Source organism: Dermacentor andersoni, chromosome 7, assembly GCF_023375885.2.
Source record: "Dermacentor andersoni chromosome 7, qqDerAnde1_hic_scaffold, whole genome shotgun sequence".
Taxonomy (NCBI): domain Eukaryota; kingdom Metazoa; phylum Arthropoda; class Arachnida; order Ixodida; family Ixodidae; genus Dermacentor; species Dermacentor andersoni.
In genome coordinates this window covers 83,370,649-83,383,442 of record NC_092820.1, presented here as the reverse complement: position 1 = coordinate 83,383,442, position 12,794 = coordinate 83,370,649, and the positions used below count along the sequence as shown (strand labels likewise).

The 12,794-nt window shown below is 53.9% G+C and overlaps 1 protein-coding gene across 1 annotated transcript; it reads left to right on the top strand.

Annotated features, from left to right (window-relative positions):
* Positions 1-6,551: 6,551 nt before the first annotated feature.
* LOC140219289 (uncharacterized) lies at positions 6,552-12,347 on the top strand. Its single transcript, XM_072289072.1, has 2 exons — positions 6,552-8,902; positions 11,627-12,347. Exons 1-2 carry the CDS (start codon positions 6,657-6,659, stop codon positions 12,150-12,152), a joined length of 2,772 nt encoding a protein of 923 aa, XP_072145173.1. The 5' UTR covers positions 6,552-6,656; the 3' UTR covers positions 12,153-12,347.
* The last annotated feature ends 447 nt before the right edge of the window (positions 12,348-12,794 follow it).

Sequence of the window (12,794 nt, the reverse complement as noted above, 5' to 3'; positions counted from 1 at the left end):
CGACCGCCGGGGAAAGACGCCCGAGCCAGGTGCGGCACCGTCGGCGGCCATCGCTAGCCGTAGCCCCGTCAAAAGTCCGACTCAACCAAAACGTTCACCCGACGATGCAGGCGGCTCGCCGCCCACGTCAGTCGAGGCCGCCTGGGCATTGACCTCCATCAGTCGTGCGGACGAACCGAGGCGTCGTGGCTACGCGCGACGACGGTTCACGTCGAGCTCGACGTCGTCGCCACCGTCTTTAAGAAAGGCTGCCTCCACCGGGAGAGAGGGGTCTTCCGGGGGCTCCGACAACCTGAAGCGCCATTCGTCGCGGAAGAAAGGGTGTCATTTTATCGATGCGACGACGAGGGAGGCCGTTGAATCGACGGCAACTGCGGGCCGCGGACACCATCGTGAGGGCGGCCATGATGAATCGCAATCCCGTACTCGGCTGAATGAGCTTGAAGCACGCAGAAAGCTATCGCGGGTGCCCACGAAGCACAGAGAGCACCGAGGTTTGCACCGAGCGCCAGAGCCCCAGCGCCCAGCGCGAGAGGGAGTTGCCGTGACCGCGCACGGGGAGCATCGACCAAGACTCGCGGAGTGCTCGCAGACGCGAGCGTCACTGTTTACCGGGGAACCCGTGAGCGTCGCCGACAGATCGTCACCGCAGCAGGATGGGCCATCTCGGACGCGACGTCGTCCTTCCATGAGCCCGTCTCTGGCGAGACCACCTTGCGACACCAAGCATCGGGCGTCTTGCTCGGCCACGACGTTACCGACCGTGTTGCAAGGCGAGCGCAAACTCGACGCGACCGGCGCAATGGGAGACGTGAGGTGCTACGCGGCGTGGAACGCTCGGAAAGGGTCCACGACGACCTCGAGTCGCAGTGGAAGAAGGAGCAGCAGCTTCCAAGGGCTGTCCTCCGAAGGCACGCTCGCCGGAGGTAGGACGGGTGGGCCCGGCGCGCTGACTTCCTCGAGAGGACTTCGGCGCAGTTCGTCGACGGGAGGCATCGGAAACCTCCGCAGCTCGAGGCGACGGAGCGAAGGCGCGGAGAGATCGACGGCCTCGATCCCAGGCAGTTTGGAGGACCGGCGCCGTGTTCCCTCCAATTTGGGTGTTGGGCGACAGCTAGAGGTAACGTGCACAACGGCAGTTACGTATGTCCAGTTCGTGTTATAAGATGCCACCTTCTTAAAAGGAAACAGCCTTACTTCAATGCAGCTCAAACGTTCATTTTACTCTACTGAAAAAAGTGATTCAACTGGCGCGATAAGCACACCCCTGTTGCTAAAGTTATTCACCCAGCCTACGGATCAAATCTCAAATTAGTGAGGCCTGCAGTACAACTTGGGCTTTTTTTTCTTTAAAAGGCGTATTTCGTAGGGTGCCGACTTCCTTAGCGCTAACCTTAACCCGCAACGAAAGAAAAACCAGATAGGCGCAATAAAACGACAGCACTACTTTAAAGGCCAAATACTATACCGTGAAAAAAGGTCCAGTTAACTCATTTAAAATATAAAGGACCATCTGTGCAATGTTTGATTTTCGAAGTACTAGCGGAAGCGTCACGAGAATTTTGTAAAAAATTGTTTTTGATACCGGAAGTCGAAAAAAGTCGCAGTTTCGCCCGAAAGGCAAAGCATCGATTGCGATAGCGAAATAGTAAAGGCTATATGAAGTCAGGATAGTAATTCTTTCGACTGTGTAAACTTGTGAACATTCGCTTACTTACTAAATTAACAAGCATGGTGTCACGCGCGCACATGCAAACATGAACACGTTTCGCTCGATGACCACGGAAACTCGCTGTCAAAACATTTGAGTGAGGAAGCGCGGCAGCCTCTCGCTTCTACGTGAACTAAGCGGCGAAAACAAAGTGCACAAGAAACTGTCAGGAATCAGCGTGCCCAGTCCCCATCGCAGATCGCTTTCGAAATAGGGCCCACGTGGCCGCGTCATACGCAACAGTCGCCGGGGGTAGAACGCCTGCCTCCCTTCTCCTTGATGCCTTGCGCGCGACGGAAGACTGTGCGCGCCCTCCCCGCTTTCCTCCCTTGCGTGCGGCAAATTCAGCCGCCGTTGTAGGCTCACCCTCGCACGCTTTCACTCGCACATGCAGCATACGGTGCGCGGCGACGGTGTTATCGCGATTGGACATCACGCCAAACATCGCGGCTCTCGCCGACGGTGGCGACGATGGCAGAAATGCGCCTGGGGTGTCCATGTGATTGGTATGGCAATTTAAAAAGGCCGCCGTTGCCGCTCGCCCGAAGCAATGCGTGGCTTAGCAGGCGTGGCACCTCCGCGTGACCTCATAGGTAAGGCGGCACCCGCGGTTGCCCGAGGTGCGATAAAACTCGGAGGTGGCGTGCGGGGGGACTTGGGTCACAGCGGCGAACCGCCACGTGCACACATCGCGTTTGCTTAAGGTGCCGTTTAAAGACTGCTCACCGGAAAACTAGCCAGCCCTGCGGCATTGCCAAGATGGCATCCGGGGTATGTACTATTCATTTTACTGAACAAATTTAATCTACAGTGGGCCTTTAAAAAGCTTGACTATTACGACAAGATATCTAGCGCGAACTTAACAGCACGCATATATATATATATATATATATATATATATATATATATATATATATGATCAAGTGGCAAATGATCAGAACATTGAAGATTTGGCTCGTAGCCACGTGCTGTTTAGTTAAGTTCGCGCTAGGTATCGTGTCGTAATAGCCAAGCGAAAACGGCGTAATTACACACACACACACACATATATATATATATATATATATATATATATATATATATATATATATATATATATATGTGTGTGTGTGTGTGTGTGTGTGTGTGTGTGCGTGCGTGTGTGTGTGTGTTCGTGTGTGTGTGTGTGTGTGTGTGTGTGTGTGTGTGTGTGTGTGTGTGTGTGTGTGTGTGTGTGTGTGTGTGTGTGTGTGTGTGTGTGTGTGTGTGTGTGTGTGTGTGTGTGTGTGTGTGTGTGTAATAATTACGCCGTTTTCGCTCACGGTATATACTACAATGTCCGTTATCGCAAAGCCCATACCCGACCAGTTTTCAGATCTGTTGAACATAGTCCATGTAGAGTAGATGCGTACAGAACACAACCATTTTGCTCCAATACCAATGGCCGGATTCGCAAACATTTTGTTCGTGCGAACTATTTTTTATTCGATAAGCTGCTTGCGTAGCAACGGTTTCATTATCTTGATTCGCTTTTTACTAAATCATGTAGTACGTATTATTCACTGGTTTGGCAACGCGGGTTAATTATCACGCAAATCTCTCATGTGCATGCGCTTAGCGATGAGGTGGTGAATATTCGCCCATCAGTGTGATAGAGAACAAAGTGATAGTGCACTGGGGCCGAATTTACCAAACTTTTTGTTCTTAAGTGCTATTTGGTCATTGCCCAGTCACTTTTACCAATATGTCTCACATCACGATTGGCTGCGATCTACCTTTAAGAACAATTCTAGCCTAAGACCATATTTGTAAATGGTGCCCGGTTTCTCGTATACGACTGCACAAATGCGAAATACACGGTCTTGGGATGCCGAGCGCTCGATGATTTCATTATGAGAAAGAAAACCTTCCTTTTCCATTATTGGGCTTGTAACCTTGCGAACAACTTCCTTAGGTCTTTGTGGACATCACGAAGAGACATCACGCCACAAGGGCAGAACCAGCTTTGGCGACATCAAGCCACACCGGCAGCTCGCAATCTTTCGTGGAGCATATCTCTGCCACTGTGAAGATTCATCCCGGCAAAGCGCCCTCACTGGGAGAACCGCCGAAGCCAAGCGACGATTCTCAACTCGCGGAGAAACGAGAGGAATATACTGACGAGGGATATCTGGTGGATCTAGAAAGATTCATGCCTCAGTCTGAGGAAGCCCTGGCTTACGCCGAATTGCTCGGCTACCCCAAACACCGTCCGAAGGCAGCTCCGCAACCCGCTGTAGAAGAGGCTGACTTAGGACCAAAAGTGAACCTTGAACGCTTCATGCCTCAGTCCAAAGAAGCCCTCGCTTACACCGAATTGCTCGGGTACCCCAAACACCGTCCGACAGCAGCTCCGAAGGCCGCTCGGAAGGCAACTTCGAAACCAGTTGTAAGGGAGGCTGACTCAGGACCAAAAGTGGACCTTGAACACTTCATGCCTCAGTCCAAGGAAGCCCTCGCTTATACCGAACTGCTCGAGTACCCCAAACACCGTCCGACAGCCGCTCCGAAGGCAGCTCCGAAACCCGTTGTAAAGGAGGCTGACTTAGGACCAAACGTGGACCTTGAACGCTTCATGCCTCAGTCCAAGGAAGCCCTCGCTTACACCGAACTGCTCGAGTGCCCCATACCCGGTGCAGAGGCAGCTCCTGAGCCTCTTGCTGAAGAGGAGCAGCCGGAACCGATAGTGGACCTTGAAGGCTTCCTACCCCGATCAAAGGAAGCTCTCTCTTACACCGAACTACTCCAGTATCCGAAACACCATCCAAAGTCTACTCTGAAACCCGCTACGAGTACAATACGCTGGGGTACGCAGGGAATGAGAGGAGTCTCACCGCCATCCAAGACATTCTCCTGGATTCTTCCAGAGAGAGGTCCAGGACGGCCCACATCCCGTCGCGCTAGCCTGGCGCGACCCATAGGACCAGCAAAACGAGGGTCTACTCCACCTCCGCCGCCGAAAGCTGCTGGCGTCGCCGCTCGTCCGCTTCGGGCAAACGTCCGCGACACCACTCCAAACGCTGTTACCAAGCAATCCAGCAAAGAATCCCTGCAAAGACGAGCGTCGGTCTCTCAAAGCGGAACGACAACACCGAAAGCGGGGGGTGCGCCACGCAAACCGTCAAAAGAACGGGTAGCGCCCAGTAAGCCGGTGACCCCTCTTCCTTCTCCTGCTCCGGGACGAAAGAGAGTAGTTGCTGTTCGGCCATTTGTGGCTAGTTTCCATGCAGTCGATGAGCTATATGAAGCTGACGAAGGCCCAGATATCGCTTGTAGCCAGCCAGCCGCTCCTTCGATTACACTGTCGATGCCTCAAACCCCCATGGTTATCCATGGCCCCAAAGGACGTGTTTTAGCTCGTCCTTTCTACATGTCAACTCAAGGCAAGTTAAGTGACGAGCAGCCAGCCCTGAAACTGCCAGAGAAACCGCCGGAGGAACCATCTAAAAAGCTTCCAGAGAAGCCGCCCGAGAAGCCCCTAATGAAACCACCTGTGCCGGTAGCCGCTTCCGTCAGTCGTCCGCAGCATAGGCGCTTACCGAAAGGACTGCGGCCATTCAAGGCGTCCGTGCGTGACACCGCGCTCATCGCCGACAGTGCCATGGCGCGATCAAAGCCCTTGATCATCGAAAAAAAAGTTCCCACACCCATGACCAAGGGCGCCGCAAGGGCTCCAGCCGCAAGGCCTTTTGCCATCGGCGTCCAAGGCACGTCGGATGGACGACGCCGTCGGCGAGTCTCCAGTACCAAGGCCCTGACCGCGCCTCGTGGTTCTGTCGGTGCTCCGTCGGTGCCTCTTCCGCCAGCGCCTCCAGGCATGCGCATAATCACAATGTCGACCGGGCACAAAGACTTCCGCGAGGCGATGCTTTGGGACTATAGCCCCGCGCCTCCACCGAAGACGCCGCAGATCCACTCCAAGCGCGCCTCGATTGCCCAATCACGGCCAGGAGCTGCACCTGCCGGGACTTCGAAAGGAGGAACAGGCATCCCGTCAACGGTAAAGTCTTCAAAGGAGGCAGAAGCGAAGCCTACCTCCCATAAGCCTCCGTCGCAATTGGCCACTCTGAGACGGCAGTCGGTGCCTTCAACTATAGCACAAGCTGTACCACCGGAACACCAAAAGGCTGACAAGGAAGCAGCGAAAGCCGTTTCCGCACCACTGCTTCCCGCTACACCAGCGAAATCGGCTTCTGCTGACCCAGAGACTGGCGTGAAGGCAGAGGCCAAAAAGCCGGAAGCCAAACCGGAGCCTACAAAGCTACCTGCGACAACGACTGCCTCAAAGGAGGTGAAGTCGTCGACGACGCCGAAACCTGCTTCAGCAACTTCAGCTCCAGTAGCGCCTGCGCCGCAAGCGGGAAAGACTCAGGCTGCACCCAAACCACTGACGGGTAAAGTGGCCGCCGCCGCAGAAGGAAAAAAGGAACAAGGTGCAACTGCGGGTGCTCAAGAAGCCCCGAAAGTCACGCAGAAAGGAGCTGAAAAGGGCAGAAAGCCGTCCCTAGCGAAGACCGCAATCGATCCTTCCAAGGCACCGGCAGCGAAAATGCACGGGCCAGCCTCGGAATTCCAGAAGGCTGTTGTGCCAACGCAGCCTTCTGACGTGGACGAAGCATTAGTTGACTATCGCTTTTACAAAGCGTCCGTCCAAGTGAGAGAATCCCAGGGACTGCCAGTCAAGGCCCCGGCTGCTCCCCTGTCACGCAAGACCTCGATACTGGCAGCGACCCCATCACGCAAGGCCTCGATACTGGCAAAACCCAAGGCTCCAGTGCCTGTGGCCGCCCCTGTCGCAAAGCCGGAGGAACCACGCAAGGAAACGGGCCATCCGCTTCACGTAACGGATTCCAGGGCTCTTATTCCGGTGAACGAGGAAAAATCCGCCTTGATACCGGTGAAAAAGCCCCCTGCGAAACCTGAACAAATGAAAGCGCCCCCAACGGCACCAAAGGAAGCTCCAAAGCCGCCGCCTGAAGTAGCCGAAAAAGCGCCTCCGACGAAGACGCCAGAGCCAGCTTCGCATCCGACCAGAGAATTCAGAGCGGCCGTCATGAATGCTGGAAAGCGCAAGGCTCACGGCGGGTACAGATGCGCCAAGCACAAAGACGAAACCTTGTCGCAGTACGAGCGCAGAAAGGCCATGGTGAAAGCCAAGCGTAAAGCGAAGGCGAAAGCAAAGGCAAAAGCGGATGCCCTGATAAAGGTTCATGAGGAAACATCTGAGATAAAGCCGCTTCGAAAGAAGTCCAAGAAAAAGAAGCACAAATGCCACGCTGCGCGAAAGGCGGAGAAAGAAGAAAGGGAGTCCCGCGAGAAGGCTGAGACCACGACGAAACAGGATGAACAAACGACAGGCAAGAAGTCCAAGAAAAAAAAGAAAAAGCCGAAGAAAGAAAAAAGTGAGTCTACCACCTCCGATCTCCAGGTCAAAAAGAAAGGCAAGAAGAAGTCGAGAGATAAGTCCAAGCAACGCGCGCCGCCCGTGCACTATGTTCAGAGTAGAACGTGTTCAGTAATTCCGTGTTGCATCTTCTTGATCACAGCCTTGATCGTTGCTTTGCTGATAGTCTATTTCTGGCCAATCCTGGAGGTTGCGACAACCACCACCACCAGCTATAGCATCCCCGATGCCGCCACGGTAACACTTCCGCCACCGTACTCAACGATATACACGTGTTCCAGCGACGTCTGCAAAGCCGAAGGCGCGTACTTGAAGTCGCTTCTCAGTACCGACAAAAATCCCTGCGACAACTTTTACGAGTACGTGTGCGACGGTTGGAGTAAAGTCCACCCAGTTCCGGGCACGGGAGCTGGTGGCGTCCAGTCAATGGACACGATGCTGCAGGACAGGCTCTTGGCAAATCTTGAGCCATTGCTGCTAGGCATGCCAGACACAGACGTCAGGGTAGCCGCCGATCTGCACGGGAACTGCTTGCGACGGGACCAGGTTGGAAACGATGGTGACACGGTCGTCGGAGTTGCCCGGCAGTTATTTCGCGAGTGGGCAATCAAGGAGTGGCCGTTACTCAAACCCGATGCAGTCACAACTTCGGTGGCGTGGACGTTTGCGGGAGAACTAGTGCGGGACCTTAACGTGGCCGCTTTGGCCTCCGTCAGCGTCGGCGTCAGCACCAAAGTGCTCGAAACCGCGGCCATCGAACTTGATAAACCACGCCTGCTATTCTCTTGTAACGACGCGTCCACGCCTGCCGTGACGGATCTGTTCAGTTCCGCCCTCAAGGAAATAATGACTAGGTTCTCCGCAGCATCCGGCAAAAAGGACATCGATGAGGTCATGAGGGTCTTCATACGCATCGGTTCGTCCCCCACGTCTGCGGCCAGCCCGGACACTGGTCCTCTATCTTACACGTTAATCAAGCTCATCGACCTGGACAACGGCTACAAGCTCTTCCTCGAACGTGTATTCAGCGGCATAATCGCCATCGACGGCACGACCGAAGTGATGCTCAAGTCTACCGACTACTTGCGCAACCACCTGACGTCGGCCATGCAGGAACTACCGGCGCACGCCGTGGCCAACTATTTGGGTTTCGTGGCGCTCGCCAAGATGGCGCCCTTCTTCCCAGAAAAGCTCGCCAGTTTGCGGCAAGTGTTCGCCAAGGACGTGCTCGACCGCACCCTGCCAGACGTCTCGCGGACCAAGACCCTCTGCCTGCTGGCGGTGCAGCAGCTGCTGCCGGGCTGCTTCGCCAAGGCGGCCGTGAACCTTCGCGGCATGTGGCACGCCGACCTGGCCCTGGTCGACTGGCTGTCCCGAATGCAGTCCTCGTTCGGCCGCCACCACGAGCTGGTGGCCTGGATCGACGAGTTGTCGGCGCTCGTCGTGCGCTATCGGCTCAAGAGGAACCGCATGGCGGCATTCCGCGACGCGTCTTCGGAGCCCTGCGCTCCGGCGCCCAGCGAGATACCGCGGAGCAGCGAGCACCCGCTGCGCTTCTTCCAGCAGGTGTCCATGCTGCAGGAGCAGAAGCGGCTCCAGGCGATCCTCAAGAGCGGCCGCGACGTGCTGGCACTGAGGGGCGAACCGCGCTCCGAGCTCACCACTGTGCCAGAGTACGAGGTGATGCGCCAGCTGGTGCACGTGTCCATGGCGCTCTTTAACACGTCGGTGCCGGCCAACAGCACCATGTTCGCCTTCCATCTGTCCAGGTGCGCCCAGCGTTGACCATGCGCGAGCCGTAATATCGCTCCCTATTTGTGACCCAAATACGTCCACGTGTGTACACTACAGGGTCGTCGTTGCAGTCGGTATAGCCGCACCAAACACATTTAGCTTGGCGTCACAGAGAAGTAATCGTTCGGCGCAAGCTGACGCCGTGCGAGGGCATGCCGAAATACGCCTGATATGCACTTCCTTGTGGTTGCCATATTATGAGACATGCCCAGGAATTTTTGACGTTGCACTTCGGCAATCTGTTGAATTTCACCGCAATACACCAGCGTTACTCAGTGGGCAGCCATATTAAATAATATATAGTTCAGGACATCGGCCAACTTTCAGTCAATTTCAAATAGCAACGTCGAGGGATACTTGCTTCTAACCGCATACGCACTTACGGCACTTAGTCGGCCCTTTGTGCTGTGCTGTAGCAGCGTTTTATTCAGGAACAAAACAGCTCTATAACGCAGTGCTATGCCACAAATATTGGTCGTAATTAGTGTCGTCATTCGAAGGAAGTACACTCTCGACGTTGCTAGCGAAAGCTTTTTGAAACTCGGCAGATCTACTGATTTATGTTTTAGAGGCGGGGGGGGGGGGGGGAATTGCGGCTCATTAAGTTACACTGACGTATTTCGGTTATGTTTTTCAGCAAATTACCGAAGCGGCAGTGTACAAAATGCATGCGTTGAAGAGAAAAGCTGAATCACTTTCGCTTGCTAAGGTATTCTTTAAATCAGTTTTATTGGTTCCGCGGAAAAAGCATCGACTGATGGTGCAGAAAATGAAGGTAAAGCCACGCCTTTCATAAATTTCGCTCTTATACACCTCAGCTCCGGTATGGCAGTGTGACGTCACGGAAATTTGGTTGTCGTACCAGAACTGATTCGGCATTCGCTTAGTTCTCGAAACTTGGTCGATTGGTAATGGGATTTTCTTAGCATACGATGCGATCTTTTGTGCAATTGATGAACTCTTATACCCGAACAGACGCTGTCTTAATTTATGACGTCACCGACAGCTGGAACTTGGTGGCGGCACGTAGCAGCCCTGGTTTCGTACTTGCTTCTTCTCTAGTTTGTCAAGCCCTCTGTCACGGTTTAAGAGCAGCCGTCTTGCTGGCTATCGCAAAAGCACAACTTGCTGATGCAACTGAACTTAACATTTATCTTTAGTGTCCCTTCATCGTACTTTCTATGTGCTTTCAGCGTGTCGTCGTCCGAAGTTCGCGTCCCTTACAACTCTATACACACGATGCCTTAAACGGCTCTGAAAAGAATCCCCAAGGCTGAAACGTATTCGACGTAGTCGCCGACCAAAGCAAATACCCGAGGCCCGAGTCTTGGCCATGGCAACGGCCAAAGCGCCGCTAGAATATTGCACGGGCAAAACGAGTTCTGCGCAGACTTCTGGAAAGTGAAGGAAGTTCCGTCGAAGTTGTTGGCCTTCACGCAGCAGGTTATCGCGGGAAGACACGTGACCACTTCGTGCACGAAGTATCACGCCGTGTTCCAACAGGATATATACGCGCGTCGGATATGTGGTGGCTCGGGCTGTACGATGCTCCATGCTTGCTCGATGGTGGGTAGGGCACGTCAGTTTGGAGGTTGATTCGTATCGCTTGGTGTACGATGCGGACGCAACGCAAGGTGCGTCACGATAGACGACTGCTCCAGTTAATGGAATATATTGAAAGCTTTGCGGGATCGGTTGTTGGCATTACTGCTGAGACGTAGTTACTAGCACGAACAAGGCTAACGGGAAAAAAAGAAAGAAAGAAAGAAAAAAGAAAGAAAAAGAGAAAAGAAAGAAAAAGAAAGACAGTCGAAGTCTAGCGCTCTAGCTGTCCCGTACCAACCTTTTTTTCCGTTAGCCTTGTTCGCGCCAGTAACTATCTCACAGCAATTGCACGAACGCGAACTAGCCCAACTCTTTTTGTTAATTTGTTAAGCACGACTGGTTGCGCAACAGGTCGAGCAGTTTGTAAGGGCGTCTACACAAGTACGTCGCCCGTTCCCCATCCCTTCCCTTTACTGCGTTTGTAAAAGTAAATATCCCCCTGTCTTTTCACAAGTATTGACTCTACGATGCTTGTCCATCAGTGCAAATATCGCTAAAGAAAGACAAGAATGGGGACTAACACAAGTGCTTGTCTTCTCCCTCTTCCTCTGTGTCCTTCGTTTTTAGCGCTGGTTCCCTTCGGAAGGTATGCAGGGCCAATCAGCGCGACAGTTCGTCCTTGAAAGTTACGTATCCATTGCCTGTCAGCGAAATGTCATACTTATTACGTGTTTGCTGTTTTAAACGTTTTCTTGGGCAACTTGTACAATTGCGCTACGGCTAATTAGATTTAACACCTCGAGGTACGTTTCTTCGTTTCTTCTGTTCATTTTCTTTTTTCAACTTTATAAACATGCATTTCTGATTGCCAGGCTCTGCCCCCTCCAGCCCAACGTATAGCTTCGAAAGGCCTGCAGATTGTGTGCGTGCGTGTGTGTGCGCGCGCGCGCGCGTGTGTGTGTGTGTGTGTGTGTGTGCGTGTGCGTGTGCGTGTGCGTGTGTGTGTGTGTGTGTGTGTGTGTGTGTGTGTGTGTGTGTGTGTGTGTGTGTGTGTGTGTGTGTGTGTGTGTGTGTGTGTGTGTGTGTGTGTGTGTGTGTGTTTCGAGCCTCACCGAATAATAAACCATTACAACCACGCGTTCTCCCGATCGCAGGGTGGCCGTCCGCTTCTACCGCGCCCTGGTGCAGCTCCTGTTCCCCAACCTCTACGAGCGAAACGCCCCGATTGCGCTCGGCGACGGCACCAGGCGGCAGCTCGAGCGCCTCCTCTCCTGTTTCGAGGACGACCTGCGCCGGCTCCCGATCGCGCTGCGCGGGCCCGTGTCCGTCGACTCCGGCAAGACCCGGGCGGCCCTGCTCCAGCACGTGGCGGCCGTCAAGCTCGCCGTGCGCGCCTTCGGCGACCACTTGAACGTGCGGCGCATTTGGCACGCCGACTTCCGGTTGCCGGACCTCCCCGACACCTCCTCGGAAGCGCTGTTTTTTATCTACTACGCTCTGGACAACTGCGAGTCGGCGGACACCGTCTACGCCGAGCACCGGGGCCACTGGCTCCCCGCGCACTACCGGGTGAACGCGGCGCTGCGGCACGTCGACGAGTTTGCGCACGCGTTCGGCTGCGCGCCCACCACCGACATGGCGCCCAAGGCGGTCACGTGTGACGTCCTGAAACGCCACTAGGGCGCCGCGGCCATGTGCGCTCGCCTGCCGCGAGAGCGCAGTATATTTTAGCGAAAGCATACAGCATAAGAAACTCTGAACGTTATGTCACGTTCCACGAGGAACTTTTTGAGAAATTGTCTATGTAGCCTTAATATATACGCGGCGTAGGATAAGCCCCGTGCGCGTTCCGTACGCTTCGATGGTGAAATGTTTTCTAACGTCTTCCGGGGGGGCGGGGGGGGGGGGGGGGGGGGCGCTTTCGCTGAAAGCGCGGTAATTTAATAGTTTCCCCGCGCATTAAATTTACGCGTTCGCAATGCCAGCTGACGAAATCGCTTCCTTTCACCAACGAAATCGGTAACTGTTAATTACGTTAATACTGCGAGCGTATCGAGTCGTAGATAAGTTACACGGTAGCAAGATCTTAAAGGGACACTAAAGTGAAAAATGATTTCTTCTGCATCAGTAAATTACTGTTCTACAACACCAAAAACACCACTCTTACAACGATAAGACGTTTGGTAAGCCAGAAAAAGCGCAAGAAAGAAATACGGGTGGCGACGCCTACTTGAGTTCCCGCACCTGCGGGCTGTGACGTCATAGATATTGATGGCATCTTCTAGGGCCTACTAATTATATATAGCGGTACAGATTGACGAC